Here is an 18,652-nt window from a genome sequence, read left to right on the forward strand (position 1 = left end):
GCTTTACAGTCACTTTCTAAGTTGTGTTGTTTTCTTTTCAAGCTTTATTCGTCTAAATGACTATCTAATTGAGAACACACTGCATGTCCTAGTGGTGAATGCTGTTAATACTCTTTTGAATTATCTTACTGACAAGTTAAAGCGAACGCCTTCAGCAGATGTCATTGAGAAATGGATTAGTGAAGAGAAGCCCGAAGTCACTGATAAAAAGGTATAGTCAAGATTAAATGAAGAATGAACACTGGTCAGCATTTATTGTGTACCATGTCCTATGAATTAAATCTTTTCAGGACCTGCCATTCACATAGGAAATAACAGAAAGAAAACCAATATATCTGATAATGACCTCATTGCAATGATAATGATCTAATAATAGGGTGAGAATCCACTGTGCTTATAATATGTTGCTGCCTTTCTCAGAGATACTTGCAATAGGTTATTCTGTGTTTTGTTTGACAGATATTTCTTAAGTAGCTACTATGTGTCAGTCTACTGTATCTAACTACTATTATGTATCCAACTGCTGAGTGTCAGATACATAATAGTTATATGCACAGACAGGATCCATGGCCCTGAAGCTTGTAGTTTGGAGATTATCAAAGTCATGGACAGACAGGGAGAAAGTAGGGAAGATTACAGAAATAGAAGAAAAGAGCAATGATTTGGAGGCAAGAAAAAGGAAATCATAGGAGCAAATGTTTGAGTGGCTAACTTCTTGGGATGATGCTGATCTTAGGGAAATAGAATAATTTGGAATTTAAAAAATGAAGTAGTATGAATTTGACCTCATTTGAGCAAAGCTAATATATAATTCATATTATATCCATGCTTCCCAAAAAGCCGTTCTCATCCTTCGTAATAGCGCATGCCAGGATACCGGGGAATATTACAAAGCATTCTTACCTGGTGTTGTCAGCGTCCTGCTTCCCCAAGAAACGCGACTATGCACTTTCGAGCCCTATCACACGTTGCCTCCATTTCTCTTTTCTCCAAAAGTTGAATTGTAACCATGTACCCTTTTCATCATTTTCTTTCCCCCACATCATTAATTCTTCCTTTAAAAAATACTATCTTATTTTGCTAATTGTCACAATAATATTTTTTAAATTACCAATAAGTCCATTCTGACTCATCGCGACCCCATGGCTCAGACTATAACTGCCCCTGTGGGTTTCTGGGCCTAAAAGATCTTTACAGGAGTAGAAAGCCACACCTTTCTCCCACAGGGCAACTGGTGCCTTTGAACTGCTGACCTTGTGGTTAGCAGTCCAGTGCATAACCCACTACACCCACCAGAGCCCCTTGAGATCTAAATGTAGGAAACACACACACACGAAGCAGGGGAAAGATACAGAAGTGTTGGATGAAAACCCCACTACTACCAAAGGAAGCTGCTTCAGGGAGTGGGTGGTGGTGAGGTATTATGCTTTATTTACTGTTTGTGTATTTGTCTAAATCGTAATATATTATTTTAAAATTCCCCAAGTCAAATAGGTATTCTTTCAATGATTGAATAGTAGTCTCATATTATGTACTCGTGTTATCAAGGAAAATGCCCTAAATAGAAACATATTCTATACGAAAAACCAACCCCACTACTATAAAGTCGATTCTGACTCAGTTGCCCTCAGCAGGTCAGGGTAGAACTACTTCTTAGGATTTACAAGACTATATATCTTTATGGGAGCAAAGAGCCTCATCGTGTTTTCCTACAGCACTGCTGGATTTGAACCACCAACCTAGAAGTTAACCGCCCAATTCTCAGCCCTCCAATACCACATTACCACATGACTTCTTTAAACAGGAAAAACCCAAAACAAAGACTATCAACATAGATAAAGGCAACAATCAACATGGACCGGGTACAGAGGCCAATGCAACCTACCGGCTCGCAAACACGCGTACAATAGTGAACAAAGGAAGTCCTCACAAGATCATGACAGGTGGCAGGTCAACCCACGACTATCACAGAGGGGATTATGGATGCAGGGGAAAGACTATGATTGGGATATGTGCCCAATAGCAGATTTTAAAAGGTTACAGATTGCTTCCAGGACGCTGACTACATGGCTATGTGTTGGTTGAATTATGAGTTAGGTCCATTGACCCCATGTCACAGCTACAAGACAAATGTTACATAACATGATTCAGATGGGCTAATTTCAGCAAATGCCCTAGTTCTTGGCGTGTGCATCTTTCTGAGTAATGATTCGACTATTTTCAACCATATTCTTCCTTGAAAGTCAGCTGCCTGTCCCTGCCTCGGGCTTGTCTAAGAAAAGCCATGTTCCTAGGTCCATGGGACGTGTACAGGGGAGAAGTATCAAAAAGAACTCAAAGCATCTGCACTTGTCAACACTCAAAATGGGGTTAGGGCTCCCCCTTAGACCTCAGCCTTGCATAACCCAAGCGCTTTCGAGTTTAAGCTGCAATGCATACTGTGAGTCTTGTGAACAATTTCTTGTTATTAATCACTTTCTCACCTCAAAGCAAATTCTTCCTATACATTTCACACATACCTCTGATTTTCCTCCCTAGAAGGCATTTCTGGGCATAGAATGATTAAATCATAAATATTTTGATACATGACAATACATAACTTTATAGAAAGATGCTTTTTGGTGGGGTCATATTACAAAGTGTTTGAGAATGAGCATTTATCCACAATGTACACTACATACAATTTTTCATTTTAAAGTTTGTCAATCTGTTGTGTGTGGAGTGGTATATTGCTACCTTATTTAAAAACTCTTCATCTTAGTTTGGTTGGAATTTTAAAGCGCATTAGTTTAAGATTCAACAATGTTTACATATGTGACATTGGTTGCCATCCCCTCAATGTGACAGCACTTGTTCCACGGCTCCCTGGGTTCCCTGTTTCCATTCACTGTCCTCCTGTTTTCTGGCCCTTTATTACCTTTATTACCTTTATTACCTTTTGAGCATTCGTTTTGGGCAAACATTGTCCTTTTGATCTTGTGCTGTTGATTGTACTGAGGAAGGCAATAATTTTACATGCCTGTCGTGTAGCTGAAAGTTGATCCCAGGGGGTAGGTTCAGGTTCAGGTTTGAAGGATGAGTAAGGACCATAGCCTCCCAGTTCCACCAGTCTCTCATACCAGTAAGTCTTTTTTGTGTTTTCTAATATTGTTCTGCATTTTCATTTCTCCCTTTCTGTTTAGGACTTTCCATTGTGATTCTGATTAGAGCAGGATCTACTAGTAGCTGGGCCTTATCTAGTTCCAGTCTCAGGGTAGAGATTTTCCATGAATCCTTTGAACTGTTTCCTTGAAACTTTGAATTTTCTTCATTCCTCTTTGCTCCAGACAAGGAGAGATCAACAGCTGCATCTTAGATGGCTGCTCACAAGCTTTGAAGACCTTACTTGCCTCTTCCCAACATAGGACTTAGAACCCTGTCGGTGTGTTATATGTTACATTAATTGACTTAGATGTCCCCCAGAACTGTAGTCCTGTCTCCAAGCATAGTGACTCAATCCTTCATGGTGTTTGGCTAAGATGTTTTCAGAATTTTTCCCCATCGACAAGGGGGCTTCAAAAAGTCCTTGGAATAATGAATTAAAAGATAATGGAATTTTCCCATGAGCTTTTTGAAACCTCTCATATACTCTACAATATCCTTGGATGTATTTGCAACACATAAGATAGATTGGCAGAAATAGCTTTTGCTAAATCTATACAAACTTGTGGGTGCAACTGCATTCACCTTCCCACATTTGTTCAGCCTGCGTGTCTACCTATGCATACACTCAGATAGTGTCTGTTGTTACTATTATTGCAGGATTGTGTGTGTGATGGAATTCACATTTGTTGTTGTTTACTCTGGTGCAGCTCCAGCGTTCCCTTATTTTGACTGTGTTGTCCTAATCTCCCCCTTATTGAATCTTGCCTTTCCCTTCACCAAAGTTAATGTGTCTACTCTCTTGATAAGATTTACTCTCCCTTCCCCTCCCCCCTGGAAACAAACAAACAAAAAGATGTTTATTTTTGAGCAAGATCTTTTCTTGACTTTTACAATAGTGGTCTCATAAATATTGTTCTTTTGTGATTGGGTACTTTCACTCAGCATAATGTCCCCCAGGCCCATTCATGTTATGAAGCGGTTTGCAGATTCATCTTCAGTGCTGTGTAGTATTCCACAGTGTGTTGGTAATACCTTAGTTTGTTTATCCAATCCTGCATTGATGGTCATTTTTTTGTTTATGTCTTGTTGCTATTACTAATAGTGCTGTGATAAGCATGCGTGTGCATATATCTGTGTTGCAGTCTTAGTACTCTAGGATATATATGAAGTAAAAGGATTTCTGGGTGATACGAGATTTCTATTTCCAATTTTTTAAAGAAATGCCCTACCATTTTCCATAGTGGTTGCCCCATTTTAGAGTCCCACTGCCAATGTCTCAGGGTTCTGGTCTCCCCACACCTTTGTCAGCATCGGTTATTTGTTGTTTTCCTGAGCTTTGCAATTAATGCTGGGGTGAATGATAGCTCTAATGGTTGATGATGGTTGTTTTGCTTCATGTGTTTTTTGGTGGTCTCCGCATTTTCTTTGATGAAGCATCTGCTCCTTGCTACCTGGGTGCAGAGATACGAGATCAGAAAGATCTCTTTGAGTGCTGTTTGTCCTTTACTAGCTAGGGTTTCTGGGATAAAATATCTGCTTCTCTGAATCTCATTTTGCTCAGGAGAGCGATAGTGAGGTCTACTTCCTGTGGCTGGAGTGGGAACTACGTGAACTCTTCGTACTGTGATTGGCACACAGTAAACCCTTGATAAGCATTATTACTCAGTAAACTATTTTGAACAAGAAAAGAAGGGGGAGTGCTTTGTTGATCTTTAGTAGTTTTCTTTTGTGATTATTTGGATCATGCCCTTTGTCCATCTTATATTTAAGTGTAAGGAAATCTCAAAATGGGAAAATTCTTTTGTCTTTTTATTAGATTTTTTCACGAAGTTTTTAAACCACCATATACATTTCTTCTACTTGAGTGCATATATTTGAATATTATAGTCTTCTTAGGCTATATTTCTTTTTTTTTAAATTTTAAAAATTTATTGGGGCTCATACAATTCTTTTCACAGTTCATATATATACATACATCAATTGTATAAAGCACATCTGTACAGTCTTTGCCCTATTCATTTTTTTCTCTTTTCTTCTTTTACATTTTATTAGGGACTCATACAACTCTTACCACAATCCATACATATACATACATCAATTGTATAAAGCACATCCATACATTCCCTGCCCCAATCATTCTCAAGGCATTTGCTCTCCACTTAAGCCCCTTGCATCTTAGGCTATATTTCAACTGAGTATTTTTCACTTAAATCTTATCAATCTTCCCGGAAGAATATGAAAGCTCAATGTGTTCTACTGCTAACCAGAAGGTTGGAGGTTTGAGCCGACCCAGAGTCCCCTTGGAAGAAAGAGCTTGTGTTTTTCTTCTAAAACATAAACCATTGAAACCTTGGAGCCAAGTTCTCTTCTGAGATACACTGAGTTCCCATGAGTTAGAGTTGAACCAATGGCAACTGGTTTGTCTGCTGTTTGCATTACTGACTGATAGTTTCCCAGTTGGTTCTTTGCCCTTCCATTTTGTTCCTACTGTTTTCTTAAGGACAGATGTTTTCCATTATTATGTAGTCTTTTGATTTTTGCCTTTATTTTTTCTGCCTATGATAATAGTCTTTGAAAGATTTCTCATGTGTCAAAATTATAAAATTTGCTAATTTATAAACTTAAGATTATGTGTGCCTTAGGTAAGGTAATATAACTTCTTTTTCCCCCCTTTTCTTTTTTACACTTAAAACTTGTGTTTGTATAAGACTTAAAATGTGATTTCAGGTACCACCTTTGCTGGAAAAGCAAGAAGAAGATGAATCTCTCATACCCATGTTTATCACCGAACTGATTCTGACGGTCCAGTCACTGCTGTTTGTGCCCTCCTTGGAAGACTTTCTGGTGCGTGTTTCTCTTGCAGCACCCTGGTCCGCAGCACCTGTTGGACAATGAAGACGCTTCACTGCTATCAAACGGTTGGCAGGAAGGACTGCCGTGGCTACTTCTTCTAACTGAATATATATTTACTATATATATATATAGTAAAATGAGACAGAGAGAGGAAGAGAAAAAGAAAGCTTTAATTTACACTTACATAAAAATTTTCTAAATGATTAACATCTTTTCTTTTTTTGGAATTTTGTTTTGGGTTTTGAGGCAAATGCGCAATGTTTGAACATAAAATTCTCCCCAGGGCATGATGCCACATTTTAAGTATTTTCTAGATTATTTGTGAGGGGTAAAAATAGTTACCATACTTCTATAGCTTTGAATGACATTTGAAGCTCATGTACCTTATTAGATACTTATTATTTTTTAATCATTTCATTAAGGCTCGTATAATTCTTATCACTATCCATACATATATCCATTGTGTCAAGCGCATATGTACATTTGTTGCCATCAGCATTCTCAAAATATTTGCCTTCCACTTGAGCCCTTAATATCAGCTGCTCATTGTCCCCCTCCCTCCCCACTCTCCCCTACCTCATGAACCCTTCATAATTCATAAATTGTTATTATTTTGTCATATGTTACACTGTCTGACATCTCTCCCTGACCTCTTCTCTGCTGTCCATCCCCCAGGGAGGAGGCTATGCATAGATTCTTGTAATCGGTGCCCCCTTTCTATCCCACACTCCCTCCACCCTCCAGGCATCGCCACTCTCACCACTAGTTCTGGAAGAGTCATCTGTCCTGGATTCCCTGTGTTTCCAGTTGCTATCTATACCAATGTATATCCTCTGGTCTAGCCAGATTTGTAAGGTAGAATTGGGATCATGATAGTGTGTGTGGGGGGGAGGAAGTATTTAAGAACTAAAGGAAAGTTACATATTTCTTCTTTACTACCCTGCACCCTGACTGGCTTATCTCCTCTCCACAACCCTCAGTAAGGGGGTGTCCGGTTGGCTGTCGATGGACTTTGAGTCTCCACTCTGCACTCACCCATTACCGATGGGCTTTGAGTCTCCAGTCTGCACTCACACATTTACAATTATATGATTTTTTGTTCCTTAATGCTTGATACCTGGTCCCTTCGGCAGCTCATGGTCACACAGGCTGGTGTGTTTCTTCCATGTGGGCTTTGTTGCTTCTGAGCTAGATGGTCGCTTGTTTATCTTCGAGCCTTCAAGGCCTCAGATGCTATATCTTTTGATATCCGGGAACCATCAGCAAATGTGGTGATACTTATTATACAAAAACAAAACAAAGAGCCAAAAAAGCTAACAACCATAACAAAATCAAATAATTGGAAAGAAATAGAAAATATTAAAAACTAGAACAACTTTAAAATGGGTTGAAGGGAGATCAGATGAGAAGATGTTCCGGTTTAATGTCGGCAGATCTGTCATATCCCACTCTTCAGTGCATTCTGTCCTATAGAAGGCTGTTCACAGCCCTGATTGATGTCCACAGGGGATTCACCAGGGACTTCATCAACATGTACTTCCCCACCACTCCCTTTTGAACTGCTTGCTAGGACTTTTAGAAATGTCAAAAAGAGGATTGCATCAGTTGTTACATTTTAACCCTCCAAATCGGATGTCACATTTTAATCTACTATTTGCTGTGCTACACTCTCTGTCCAATGACCCTATTATTCACATCCCTTGACTATGGTCAGAGGAAAATTACCAGAGGTTCAATCTATGTGCAGATCCTGCAAATGGACTTTGGTCTTCTGTCATCCATAGCCTCTGCAAACCAGGAGTGCACTATTTAAGCCCTGATACCATTCCCTCCTCTGGGTTTGGATTATATTATTTACAATCCTTGGATCACACAAGCTGGTGTGCTTCTTCCATGTGGACTTGGTTGATGCCTCACTTAAATGGCTGCTTGTTTGAAGGCAAGCCTTTAAGACCCAGATGCTTTCCTTTCTGATAGCTGGGCACCACCAAGTTTCTTCATCACACCTTGCTGTGGTGCTCATATCTTCAATGATTTATATATTCCTCTGATTCACCTTAGAGACATCATTGACCTTTTGTGTTCGTGTTATTAATAATCTATCTCCCTAGAGCACAAGGTCATTCTGTTGACAATGTCATTACATTAGCCAATGGAAATACAAGTGTAGGTTCTTTATAAACCAGGATACAAGCATATATTCTTTAATTTGGAGCAAATCAGGAGCTTGCTATAAAGACAATCAGGAATATACTAAAAAACAAATGAAAATACCCAAGCTCATTAGTGTCTCATAGCTACCTTATAGGACAGGGTGGATTTCTGAGACTGTACCTCTTTGCAGGAGTGAAAAGTCTTGTCTTTTTCTGCCTTTGAACTTAGTAGCCCGAGACATAACCAAGATGCCGCCAAGACTCCTCTGTCAAAAGCATAGTCTATCCAAAATTTAGATTTGGTTCAAAGTCATCCTTTTAATAAGGCTCTAAAAAACCACTCGGCTCTAAGTACTATTTTTGAAAGAGTATTTGAGAAATTTTTGTTGGTGTTGTTTCTATTGTTATGTAACAAATTACCATCCATTTAGCCGTTTAAGCAATTCTGACTTATTATCACGCAGCTTCTGTGGATTAAGAGTCTGGTCTTCAAGGTCTCTCTGTGCTGGAATTCAGTGTTGAATGGAGCTGAGGTCTCATCAGAGGCGCTCTAGGGTGGTTGAAAGACTTCCTCTCAATCCGTCTATGGGGCTGAGGGATGTCACGTTAGGTTTCTAGCCCTCACACATTGCCATGCGGCCTGCCTGGAGAGCCAGTTCCAGCATGACCTTTTCCACTTCAGTAGCAGCCAGAGGACCGCTACTTTAAAGACTTGCACTTTGTTCAGCCATCTTCTCTACCGAGAAAGAATAGTCTACCTTTTTATTAACTCAAAATTAACTGACTTAGGACCTTGATGACAGTTATAAAACCTCCTTACTGTGCATTTAATGTAACCTACTCCTGAGAAGGACATTCCCTCATCTGCAGGTCCCTCCCACACTCAAGGAGAGGAGGATTACAGGGCCCCTGCATCAAAGGGAAGAAACCCCGGGGGACATTTTAGAGGCTATTAGTAAATCACCCAGTCTATACTTTCTGATATTAACGGGCATGCTTTGGTGCAAACAGCACGTGGATCTCTGGATTCTAGTCTCGGCTTCCCTTTCTCTCTGGCACTCAGTTTCTGCATCTCTCAGGTGGGAAGGCATGTGAATGAATTCCAGGGTTTCTTCTGATTCCGGCACTCTTTGGCACCGGGAGGTGTGAAGCAGACAATTGTGTCGAAGCCATTTAAAGCAACAGGCAGACTGTGAGATGCCGTGTCAGAGACGCCCTCAGGAGCTCTTACACAGACAGGTGCACTGGGCAGCAGGGCCCAAAGATTATTTTCTTCCACTTGGGACACAGGCACTTTGTGCTACAAAAGACACAAGCAGGCTCTCTACAGCGAGCAGCTGGCTGCTCGTCTCTTTAGTTCCAAGTGACAGACCTCAGAAGATGACATAGTCTTCCCGCTTCCTAACATTGTCCCCAATGTAGGTATTTTAAATTTCTCTAGGTCAGTGGTTCTCAACCTTCCTAATGCCGTTACCCTTTTATACAGTTCCTCATGTTGTGGTGACCCCCAACTATAAAATTATTTTCATTGCTACTTCATAACTCCTGTTAAGAATGAGGCGACCCATGTGAAAGGGTCGTTCAACCCCCAAAGGGGTTGTGATTCACAGGTTGAGATCTGCTGCTCTATATGAAGAATATATAGCAAGCTCTAGGCAAAATAAACACACTCGTGTCCACACCAACACATAAGATTTCACTTCATAGAGTCCCCAATTAGCGTATCATTCATAAATGTTTGATTTTCTCTCACTGTTATTTGGGCCACTAGTCTTAATGACATCCCATCAAAGACTTCACCATGTTTGCATGTCTCTTGGTTGTTCTTAGCCAACCTATTTTCCTTCCTCGGCACTCTTTCCCGGCGAGTCCGGATACGCTGCTACTCTGCGCACTGGACACATGCTCTTCTCGTCTGTGTCTCTGTTGTCACTGCTTTGTTGGAATCGAAGGCTGCTGCTCTCAGGTGACATGGAGCGGGTTCTGACTCATAACCCCCCTGTGTGGAACAGAACGGCAGCATGCCCGGTCTTGCTTTGTCCTCACCAGTGTGGTTACATTGGAGCCCACTGGTTTCCTTTGGAGGAGGGACCTAGTAAAACCGTGTGTCCAACTACGGTTGCTCTTCCAAGCTCCCAACTCATCGCCCTCTGGAAAACACCACCAGAATTTCCAACATTAATTCCCGCCACGCCAAGGAAGTTGCACTTATCAACTTCTTCTAAAACGGGTTCCTATCTTCCTCCCTATCTTGACCTTAGTGAAAGATACACCCTCCAACCCACAGCTGGGGAGTGGCGCTCCCTCCCCAAGAGCAGGCCACCACACGCCATGATCCTTGCTGGCAGCTCCTCTGCCACTCCTCTCAGAGAGAACAGGGTCATCTCTAATATACTTTTTAATTTAGAAAATATGAATGCTAGTTTGAGGCATGGGAAGAAGAAGGGAGAATCGCTTCCTCTCTCATCTGGCCTGTTGGAATGATTGGCACTGGTCTGCAGCCTCTTCCTCCACATCTCTTTTTCACATTGCTGACGGTGTGATCATTCTCATAGGTAAATCCAGTCGTGCCATTTTCCTGCTTGAACTTCTTCCATGGTCTAAAGTAGCATTTCTTTCTATTTTTGAACCTTTTATTATTATTATTAATCCTTTTATTGGGAGCTCTTACCTTCTAGCAATCCATCATTCCATTGCAATAAGCACACTTGTGCATATGCTGCCATCAACATTTCCAAAACATTTTCTTTCTACTTGAGCCCTTGGTATCAGCTCCTCTTTTTTTCCTCTCCCTCCCCTTCCTTCCCACCCTCGTGAATCCTTGATTAATTATATATTATTATTATTTCATGTCTTACACTGTCCATTGTCTTTCTTCACCCACATTTCTGTTACTTGTCCCCCTAGGTGGGGCTATATATCCAACCTTGTGAAGGTTTCCCCTTTCTCCCCCTCCCCCATTTCTGTTTTCACATGATATTGCTACTCCCACTACTGTTCCTGAGGGTTTTATCTGTCCTGAATTCCCTATGTCAAGAGCTCTTATCTGTACCAATGTGTGTACTCTGGTCTAGCAGATTTGTAAGGTAGAACTAGGTCATGGGAGTGGCAGGAAGGAAACATTCAGGAACTAGAGGAATGTTGTGTGTTTTGTCAGTGTGCACTGCACCCTGGTTGAATAGTCCCTTTCTTGTAACCCTTCGGTGGGGAAGTCCAATTGTTTACAGATGGGCTTTGGGTCTCCATTCTAATCCTCTTCATTCGCATCAATATAATTGTTTATATTGAATATCTTAATACTTGATACCTGATCCCATCGACACCTCATGATCACACAGGCTGGTGTGCTTCTTCCATGTGGGCTTAGTTGCTTCCCTGCTAGATGACCGCTTGTTTAACTTCAAGCCTATGAGACCCCAGATCACTATGTCTTTGGACAGCAGGGCACTGTCAGCTTTCTTCACCACATTTGCTTATGCATCCATAGGGTCTTGAGCGATCGTGCCGGGAAGGTGAGTATCATTCTTTGAAGGATGCTCTGTGAGTTGTTGATAGGTGTTCCAGGAGGAAAGGCCTGCAATGTACATTTGCACATTAACAGATCTGAAGAATCCCGCTTTGTAGATTCCGAGAAGCCTGTTTAACTTTGTTTGACCTTGGATCCGTTGCCAAGCTTACCTGGCATTGAGATCCTTGGATCTTCAGCGCACACAGTCTGTGACCACCGTCTGGGGAGAACTGGCCCGTAAGCTAGCCTGCAGAACTCAGCTGCCTGCACAAGGTCTTGCATAAGGAAGGAGAGCAGAGGGGAAGTAAATGCACGGCATCTGTTTTCTTCACATTCACACCTACACTCCAGCACCGGAATGACTTCCATCCCCTCAACCTGCCACCCATTGGGCCGCTCACATGCACCGATGCAGCAAAGATGTGCTCCCCGAGTAGACACATGGGAAGTCCCTCCTCATCTTTGACAATTAGTTTTTCACAAATTTTGAACTGACTCATTCTCATTGGAAAGAATGTGGAAAGCCCAGAAAAAGATCACTAAAATCATCTATCATTTCATATGCCATTAGAAAACCTTTAACATGTTGATAGTTCTTCAAGTTTTTTTCCAGTGCATACTGCTCAACAGGTATACATAACTTACCATGAGACCCTACACGTATATTTTAGTTGCGATCATAGTACACATTTTCATATCCCTATTTATCACAAACTATTCCTCATGTCATTAATCTTTGGGGACACTATTTTAAATGTTGCTTAATTTCCCATTGCTTAAATGTGACATGAGTTATATAATCATACTCCTATTTTTTAATATTTAGGTGTCTTTCTAGTTATTATTAAAACTAATGCTGCAGTGTCTTTGTACATATATCTTTACTTACATGCCTATTTTTTCATGCTATATTTTCAGAATGGAAATTATTGCTCAAAGAATAAAATGTTTAATCCTCCCTTTATATTGTTCTGGATTCCCTTGGGCATATTTTGGCTCTATTTCCCTAAAGATCCTATTGTATTTTGTTCATACTTCAAATATACTACTTCTCACAATGTGATTACTTGCCTCTCAATTGGAAAATATGTCTATTGAAAGAAGGGCCTGCATCTTCTGATTGTCATGTACTCAGAGCCAATGAAAATTTTGGCCTGGTTGAATGAATTATTATTATTGTTTTGACATTACAGAAAATCCAGAATTATTAATAAATATAAACATATGTATGTTAACATTTAAATGCATACTTTTCTCTCTAACAGGATGGTATTTCAGGTGCAATTAATCAGTTTCAAAGCACGGTGCTATCAGTTTCTAATCTGGTGCCTGATTCATATTTCAATGCTTTCACCAGCCCTTACATTAACAACAAGCTGGAAGAAAAAACATGTGGCATGGGACCAAGCTTATCAGCAGTGTTGGATGATGACAAGAATTTTCACTTGATTATCCATCAAATAAAGGTAAGCTTATCTGTCTTAAAGGTGCTTTATGATATTCTCACATTTTAAAGAAATATGAGGGATATAGTTTCTCATTTATCATTTAAATATCCTATTTGTGAAAACTGGGATGTTGTCTCTGTGAATGGTAAAAGGTGGAAATAATGTCTCAAAAAATTATCCTGTGGAGTATAACATCGCTTTTTTAAAAAGCATTAGCATTCTACTTGCATGGATTTCCAGTGAAGCAAAATGACTGTCAAGGATGCGGAGAGATGCAAGTGGAATCAGGTCTTCCAGCCAACAGACATTTATTAATTGAAGTTATTTGTTATTAAATAGATTTTAGGCTTTATTAAGATACAGTGTAATTCTTCGAGTGCCATTAGAAAACAAATGTAACTGCATTGAATCGTTGGCCTCAGATGCAAGCACCAACTGAAGTCTGAGCCGGAAACATGGCTGCATTCATGAGCAGAGCTCAGGATGGGGCTTTGAGCATGGTTATTCCTTATACTAAAATTGTCTGTTTATATGTCTAAAATTAAAATAAGAAATGTATAGAGAATATTGCAGTGAGAAGATGGCGGAGAGTGTCACCTCCTGGGTTGTTTCTGTGCTGGATCTCTGAGTGACATAATTTCACGCCTGGAAAACACGAGCCAACGCGGTGACCCATGTAACCTTTGACTTACTGCAGTCGCCTGTGCTTCTGGGCACCCAAGTACTACTCCTGTGCCACGCAAACTTGGCATGTACCGATTTGTCAGCCATCGATAACCACTGTGCACATCCCCCTCCATAACCTAAAATTAGCACAATGTGTACATTTATTTAATAAAAATATTATTGTAAGCATCCCAATATGATTTCAAAAGTAAGCATTCTGTCTTTACACCTGCTGATGATAGAGTTCTTATTCTCAACTTGATTACTTTACAACATCACTGATTATACATTATTCTCTTCAATTTATTTTATAATTTTAACTTTGAAAATGATTTTGATTCCATGTAGAATCAAATGTAGAACCCAATCCCAAACTTTTAACCTATATCTTTGCTTCTTTTGCACCAATAACTTGAACTAAAAAGACTTCCACACCCTCATTTCACTCATTAACCTCCATAATATCTGTCCCAGGAACAAATAACAAAATAGAATTCTGTTTTATCAAACTTCTCTCCCTGGGTGAATTGATTTCCTTTAATAGTGACTATTACATTTGTAATGGACACTTATCTATTTAGTTAGGAGACACCAAGGATGATAGCAACTTCTCAATATAGATTTCCTTATAATATTTTCAACTATATTAAGGAATCGTGAGCACACTGCTCTTGAACACAGGGTAAATTAAAAGAGATCGAAGCAATGACCATGTAGAAGAGCTGACGCGGAGATTTCAAAGGGCAGCTGGAGAAGGCGTGGGAAAGCCCTGTGAGAGAATGTGCAAGGACCAGGGGTTAGGAGGCAAGAGGAAAGAACTGAAGAAATTGTAAATCTTTGAGCTTCAATATTGAAGGATTCTATGAACAAAGCATTAAACAACAGAGAAAGTGTCAAAAGAACATAAAAGGAATAAGAGTGTCCCCCCAAATTGGTTGATGTTCAACTGTCTCAGGAGGAAGCATGTGGTCGAGAACTGTGGGTATTAAAGGCATACATTCAAGCTGCACCTGCGGCATCGGCAAAAACAATGCCCCAGGGATTGACAGAAGACCAGTTGAGACATTTCAATAAACCGACACAATGTCAGAAGCACTCTTTCACTTATGTCAAAATTGGGAGGTAGCTACCTGGCCAACTGACTGGAAGAGATCTGGATCTGTGCCAATTCCAAAGAAAGGCAAGCCAATACAATGGTGACATTACATAACAATAGCGTTTAATATTACATACTTATAAAAGTTTGCTAAAGGTCAGTCAGAAGTGGCTGCAGCAGGAAATTGCCAGGGAACTGGCAGAAATCCAAGCCGATTGAGAAGAGCCTATGGAATAATGGATACCATTGACGATGTTAGCTACATCTTCACTGAGAGCTCTTGAGACTGCCTGAGAGAAGTCTGTTTCAACTCCCGGTGACCCCGTGCACAACAGGAAAAACCACTGTCCAATCCTGCACCGCCCTCACGCTGATTTTTATGGTTGCGACCATCATGGCAGTCACCACGCCAGCCCCTATTCTGGACGGCCTTTCTCACTTTCACCGACCTCTTTCTTACCCAATATTTGTCTAAAGTCCCTGAGTCGAAGTACTCCTGGCTTCCAAAGAGCATTCTGACAATACTTCTCCTAAGACAGGTTTGTTTGTTTGTTCTTCGGGCATTCGATGATACTTTCAATGTTCTTCACCAGCGTCCGAGTTCAAATATACCAGTTCTCCTGGGGCCTCCTTATTCGGCATCCACTTTTCACACGAATATTGGCATTGAAAGGACCTCACGGTGACACTGTAAAGAGGTCTTCCACAGCAGATCTGCTCAGTGCAATCTGTCCTCTGATTTCTTGACTGCTGTGTTCATGAGCACTGATTGTGGATCCAAGTAAGATGTAATCCTACGTCAATATTTCCTGAGCTTGTCATGTCACCTTCTTGTTCCATTTGTGAGGATTCTGGCTTTATTTCCATATTATTGCCATCCATACTGAAGTTTGCCATCACCAGTCATCACTAGCAAGTGTTTCAAGTCCGGCTCACTTTCAGCAAGCAAGGTCGCGTCATCTGCACACCACAGGTTGTTACCAAGTCTTCCCCCAGTCCTGATGCCTCACCCTTCTTCTTAGAGTCCAGTTTCTTGGATTATGCGCTCAGTCCTGACACCCCTTTCCTGATTTTGAGTCCTTGTTCTATTCAAAGGGCTGCCTCTTGCTCCATGGACAGGTTGTGCATGAGGACCGGTAAGTGTTCTGGAATTCACATTCTTCTCAGTAGTGTTTGTTACAATTCACAAAAGTGAATACTTTTGGTATCGTCAATACAACCCAAATCTACGTCTTTCTGGTATTCTGGTACAATTTTTGTCAACTCCCTGTCACTGTACTACTGCAACCATTGTTGAATTATTTTTAGCAAAATTTTACTTGCATATGATCTCAATGATACCACTTGAGACTTCCCACCTTTTGTTGAGTTACTTTTCCTTGGAATGAACACAAGTATGACCCTCTTCTCGTTGGTTGGCTACATCGCTATCTTCCAGGTTTCTTGGCATAGGTGAGTGATTGCTTCTAGTGTTTCATTAATCTGTTGAAAGGTGTCCACTGGTATTCCATCGATTACCAGAGCCTCATTTTTCACTAAAGGCTTTAGTGCAGCTTAGACTTCTTCCCTTAGTACTATTGGTTTTTGATCATCGCATACGATCTCTTGAATTGTTTGTAAATCAACCAGTTCGTTTGGGTACAGTGCCTCCACGCATTTCTTCCATCTTCTTTTGATGCAGAATTATTCAATATTTGGCCCCTAGAATCCATCCACATTGCAAACCGAAAATTTAATTTTTCTTCATCCTTTCAGCTGGAGATAGGCTGAACATATTCTTCCATCTTGGCTTTCTGACTGTATTTGCACCATCGTACATTACTGTGTCTTCTCTAGCTGTCCTTTGAAGATTTCTGTTCAGTTCTTTTACTGCATTATTTCTTCCATTGCTAGAGCTGCATTGTGGCAAAGAACAAGTTTCAGAATCTCTTCTGATAACCACTTTGGCTTTTTAAAATTTCTCGATTTTTAAGTGACCTTTTGTTTTCTTTATGTACCATATTCTTGATGTAATCCCATAGCTCATTAGGTCTCCTGTCATTAGTGTCCAATTAATCAAGTCTGTGCTTTAGATGTCCTCTAAACTCAGGGGGGTTGGGCGGGGAGGAGGATATATTCAAGATTGGTTCTCAGGGACTTGTTTTCATTTTATTCAACGTCACCCTAACCTTTCCGAGTAACAAAGGATGGTTTCTTCCACGGTCAGCCCCTGGCCTTGTTTTGGCTGATGATACTGAGCTCTTCCCGAGTATTCCATGTGGTGAGGTCCATGTATGCCATCGCCATTTATGTTTCAGAAAAAGACATTTGCAAGAAAGAAGTTGTTTTTACCCAGGAGAGGTAGCCCATCTGGACCACACCCTTTCCCTCCCTGGAACCTGAATGAGATTGCACATTAACTACTGTAAGTAGAGGTGGCATCGGGAAGTGTGAACCACGAGGACGTCAGTGAAACTGATGAGAATAAACGAAATGCCTTTGTAATAAGATAGAAAATAAAGAAGTTGTTGCTTTTGCAAAATCTTATCATGAGAGCTCCAGCATCATTTGTGTCACCAAGACCACACTTTCCAATTACTCTTCCGACTTACTCATTTCTAACGTTTGCCTTCCAATCACCAGTAGTTACTGATGCACTTTGATTGCATGTTTGAAGAAGTTGGTGGAATTGTTCCAATTCCTCATCACCAACTGTAGGGGATAGTATGTAAATTTGAACAATAATTGTATTCACTGGATTTCCTTGTAGGTGTCTGGATACTATCATATCACAAACAGCATTGAACTTCAAGCTAGAGCTTGAGATGTCCTTTTTGAAAATGAATGTGATGCCATTCCTCTTGAAATTGTCATTCCTAGAAGGGCGAATGATTGCTGCTTCCAAATGGCCAATGTGTGTCCATTTCCGCTCTCTAATGCCTAGGATGTCAATCTTCATGCATTCCACTTCATTTTGACAGCTTCAATTTTCGTAGATTCATACTTCGTGAGGGCCACGTTCCTGTTATTAAGAGATAGTTGTAGCTATTTCTTCTCACCTTGAGTCATGGCCCCTCAGCTGTCGAGGGTCTCAGATGCTGTATGTCCTCCGGGTGGCTCCTGTTGACTCGACTCTGAGAAGGCAGCCCTCTCCCCGTCATCTTTCGAGTGCCTTTCAGCAAGAATGGCTCGCCATCTGTCATCATAGCAGACAACACTCCGCTGCTCTGTGTAAGGCTTTCAGCGGCTAATCTGCCAGAAGTGGACAACCTGCCCCTTCTTTGCAGTCTTTTATTCTGGAAGCTCTGCTGACAGCTGGTCAGCTGGGGTGACCCTGCTAGCATTTGAAATAGCTTCTGACAGACAGCTAGTAGCTTAGAGCGTGGATTGTAATAATAGAGGACATAAATTGGGCAAATGATTCATTTATGTAAGATTTGTAATTAGATAATAGTATTAATGTTAATTTCTTGATTTAGATCATTGTTCTATGGTTATGGAAGAAAGAGTGTTTGTCATTGGTAAATAAATCTTGGCCCTTTTTTAGGGAGAAAGCATGTGTAACTTTCTCCCAAATGGTTCAGAGTTAAACTCAGGCTCATCAGGTCACTGTGAGTCAAACGTGACTGGATGGCACCTGACACCAAGTGCCTGTTCTGGGAATCAAATTATTTCCAAATAAAATGGGTTTTAGTTCATATTTTAAATATGTTGGTGGAACGCGACAACTTTCGACCATGTGTTATGTTCCTATCTCCTGTATGGTCATCTATCAGGGACACGGTTAGGTCTGCTCAAAAGGAGA

The 18,652-nt window shown here is 40.6% G+C and overlaps 1 protein-coding gene across 1 annotated transcript in view; it reads left to right on the forward strand.

The window, feature by feature from the left end:
* Nucleotides 1–18,652, forward strand: part of DNAH6 (dynein axonemal heavy chain 6) — a 256,202-nt gene that overhangs the window by 36,651 nt on the left and 200,899 nt on the right. The window contains exons 8-10 of the mRNA XM_075562653.1: nucleotides 43–211; nucleotides 5,872–5,988; nucleotides 12,924–13,124. Coding sequence (XP_075418768.1) covers nucleotides 43–211; nucleotides 5,872–5,988; nucleotides 12,924–13,124 — 487 coding nt within the window. The remainder of the gene's footprint in view (nucleotides 1–42; nucleotides 212–5,871; nucleotides 5,989–12,923; nucleotides 13,125–18,652) is intronic.

This window comes from Tenrec ecaudatus, chromosome 11, assembly GCF_050624435.1.
Source record: "Tenrec ecaudatus isolate mTenEca1 chromosome 11, mTenEca1.hap1, whole genome shotgun sequence".
Classification (NCBI taxonomy): Eukaryota; Metazoa; Chordata; class Mammalia; order Afrosoricida; family Tenrecidae; genus Tenrec; species Tenrec ecaudatus.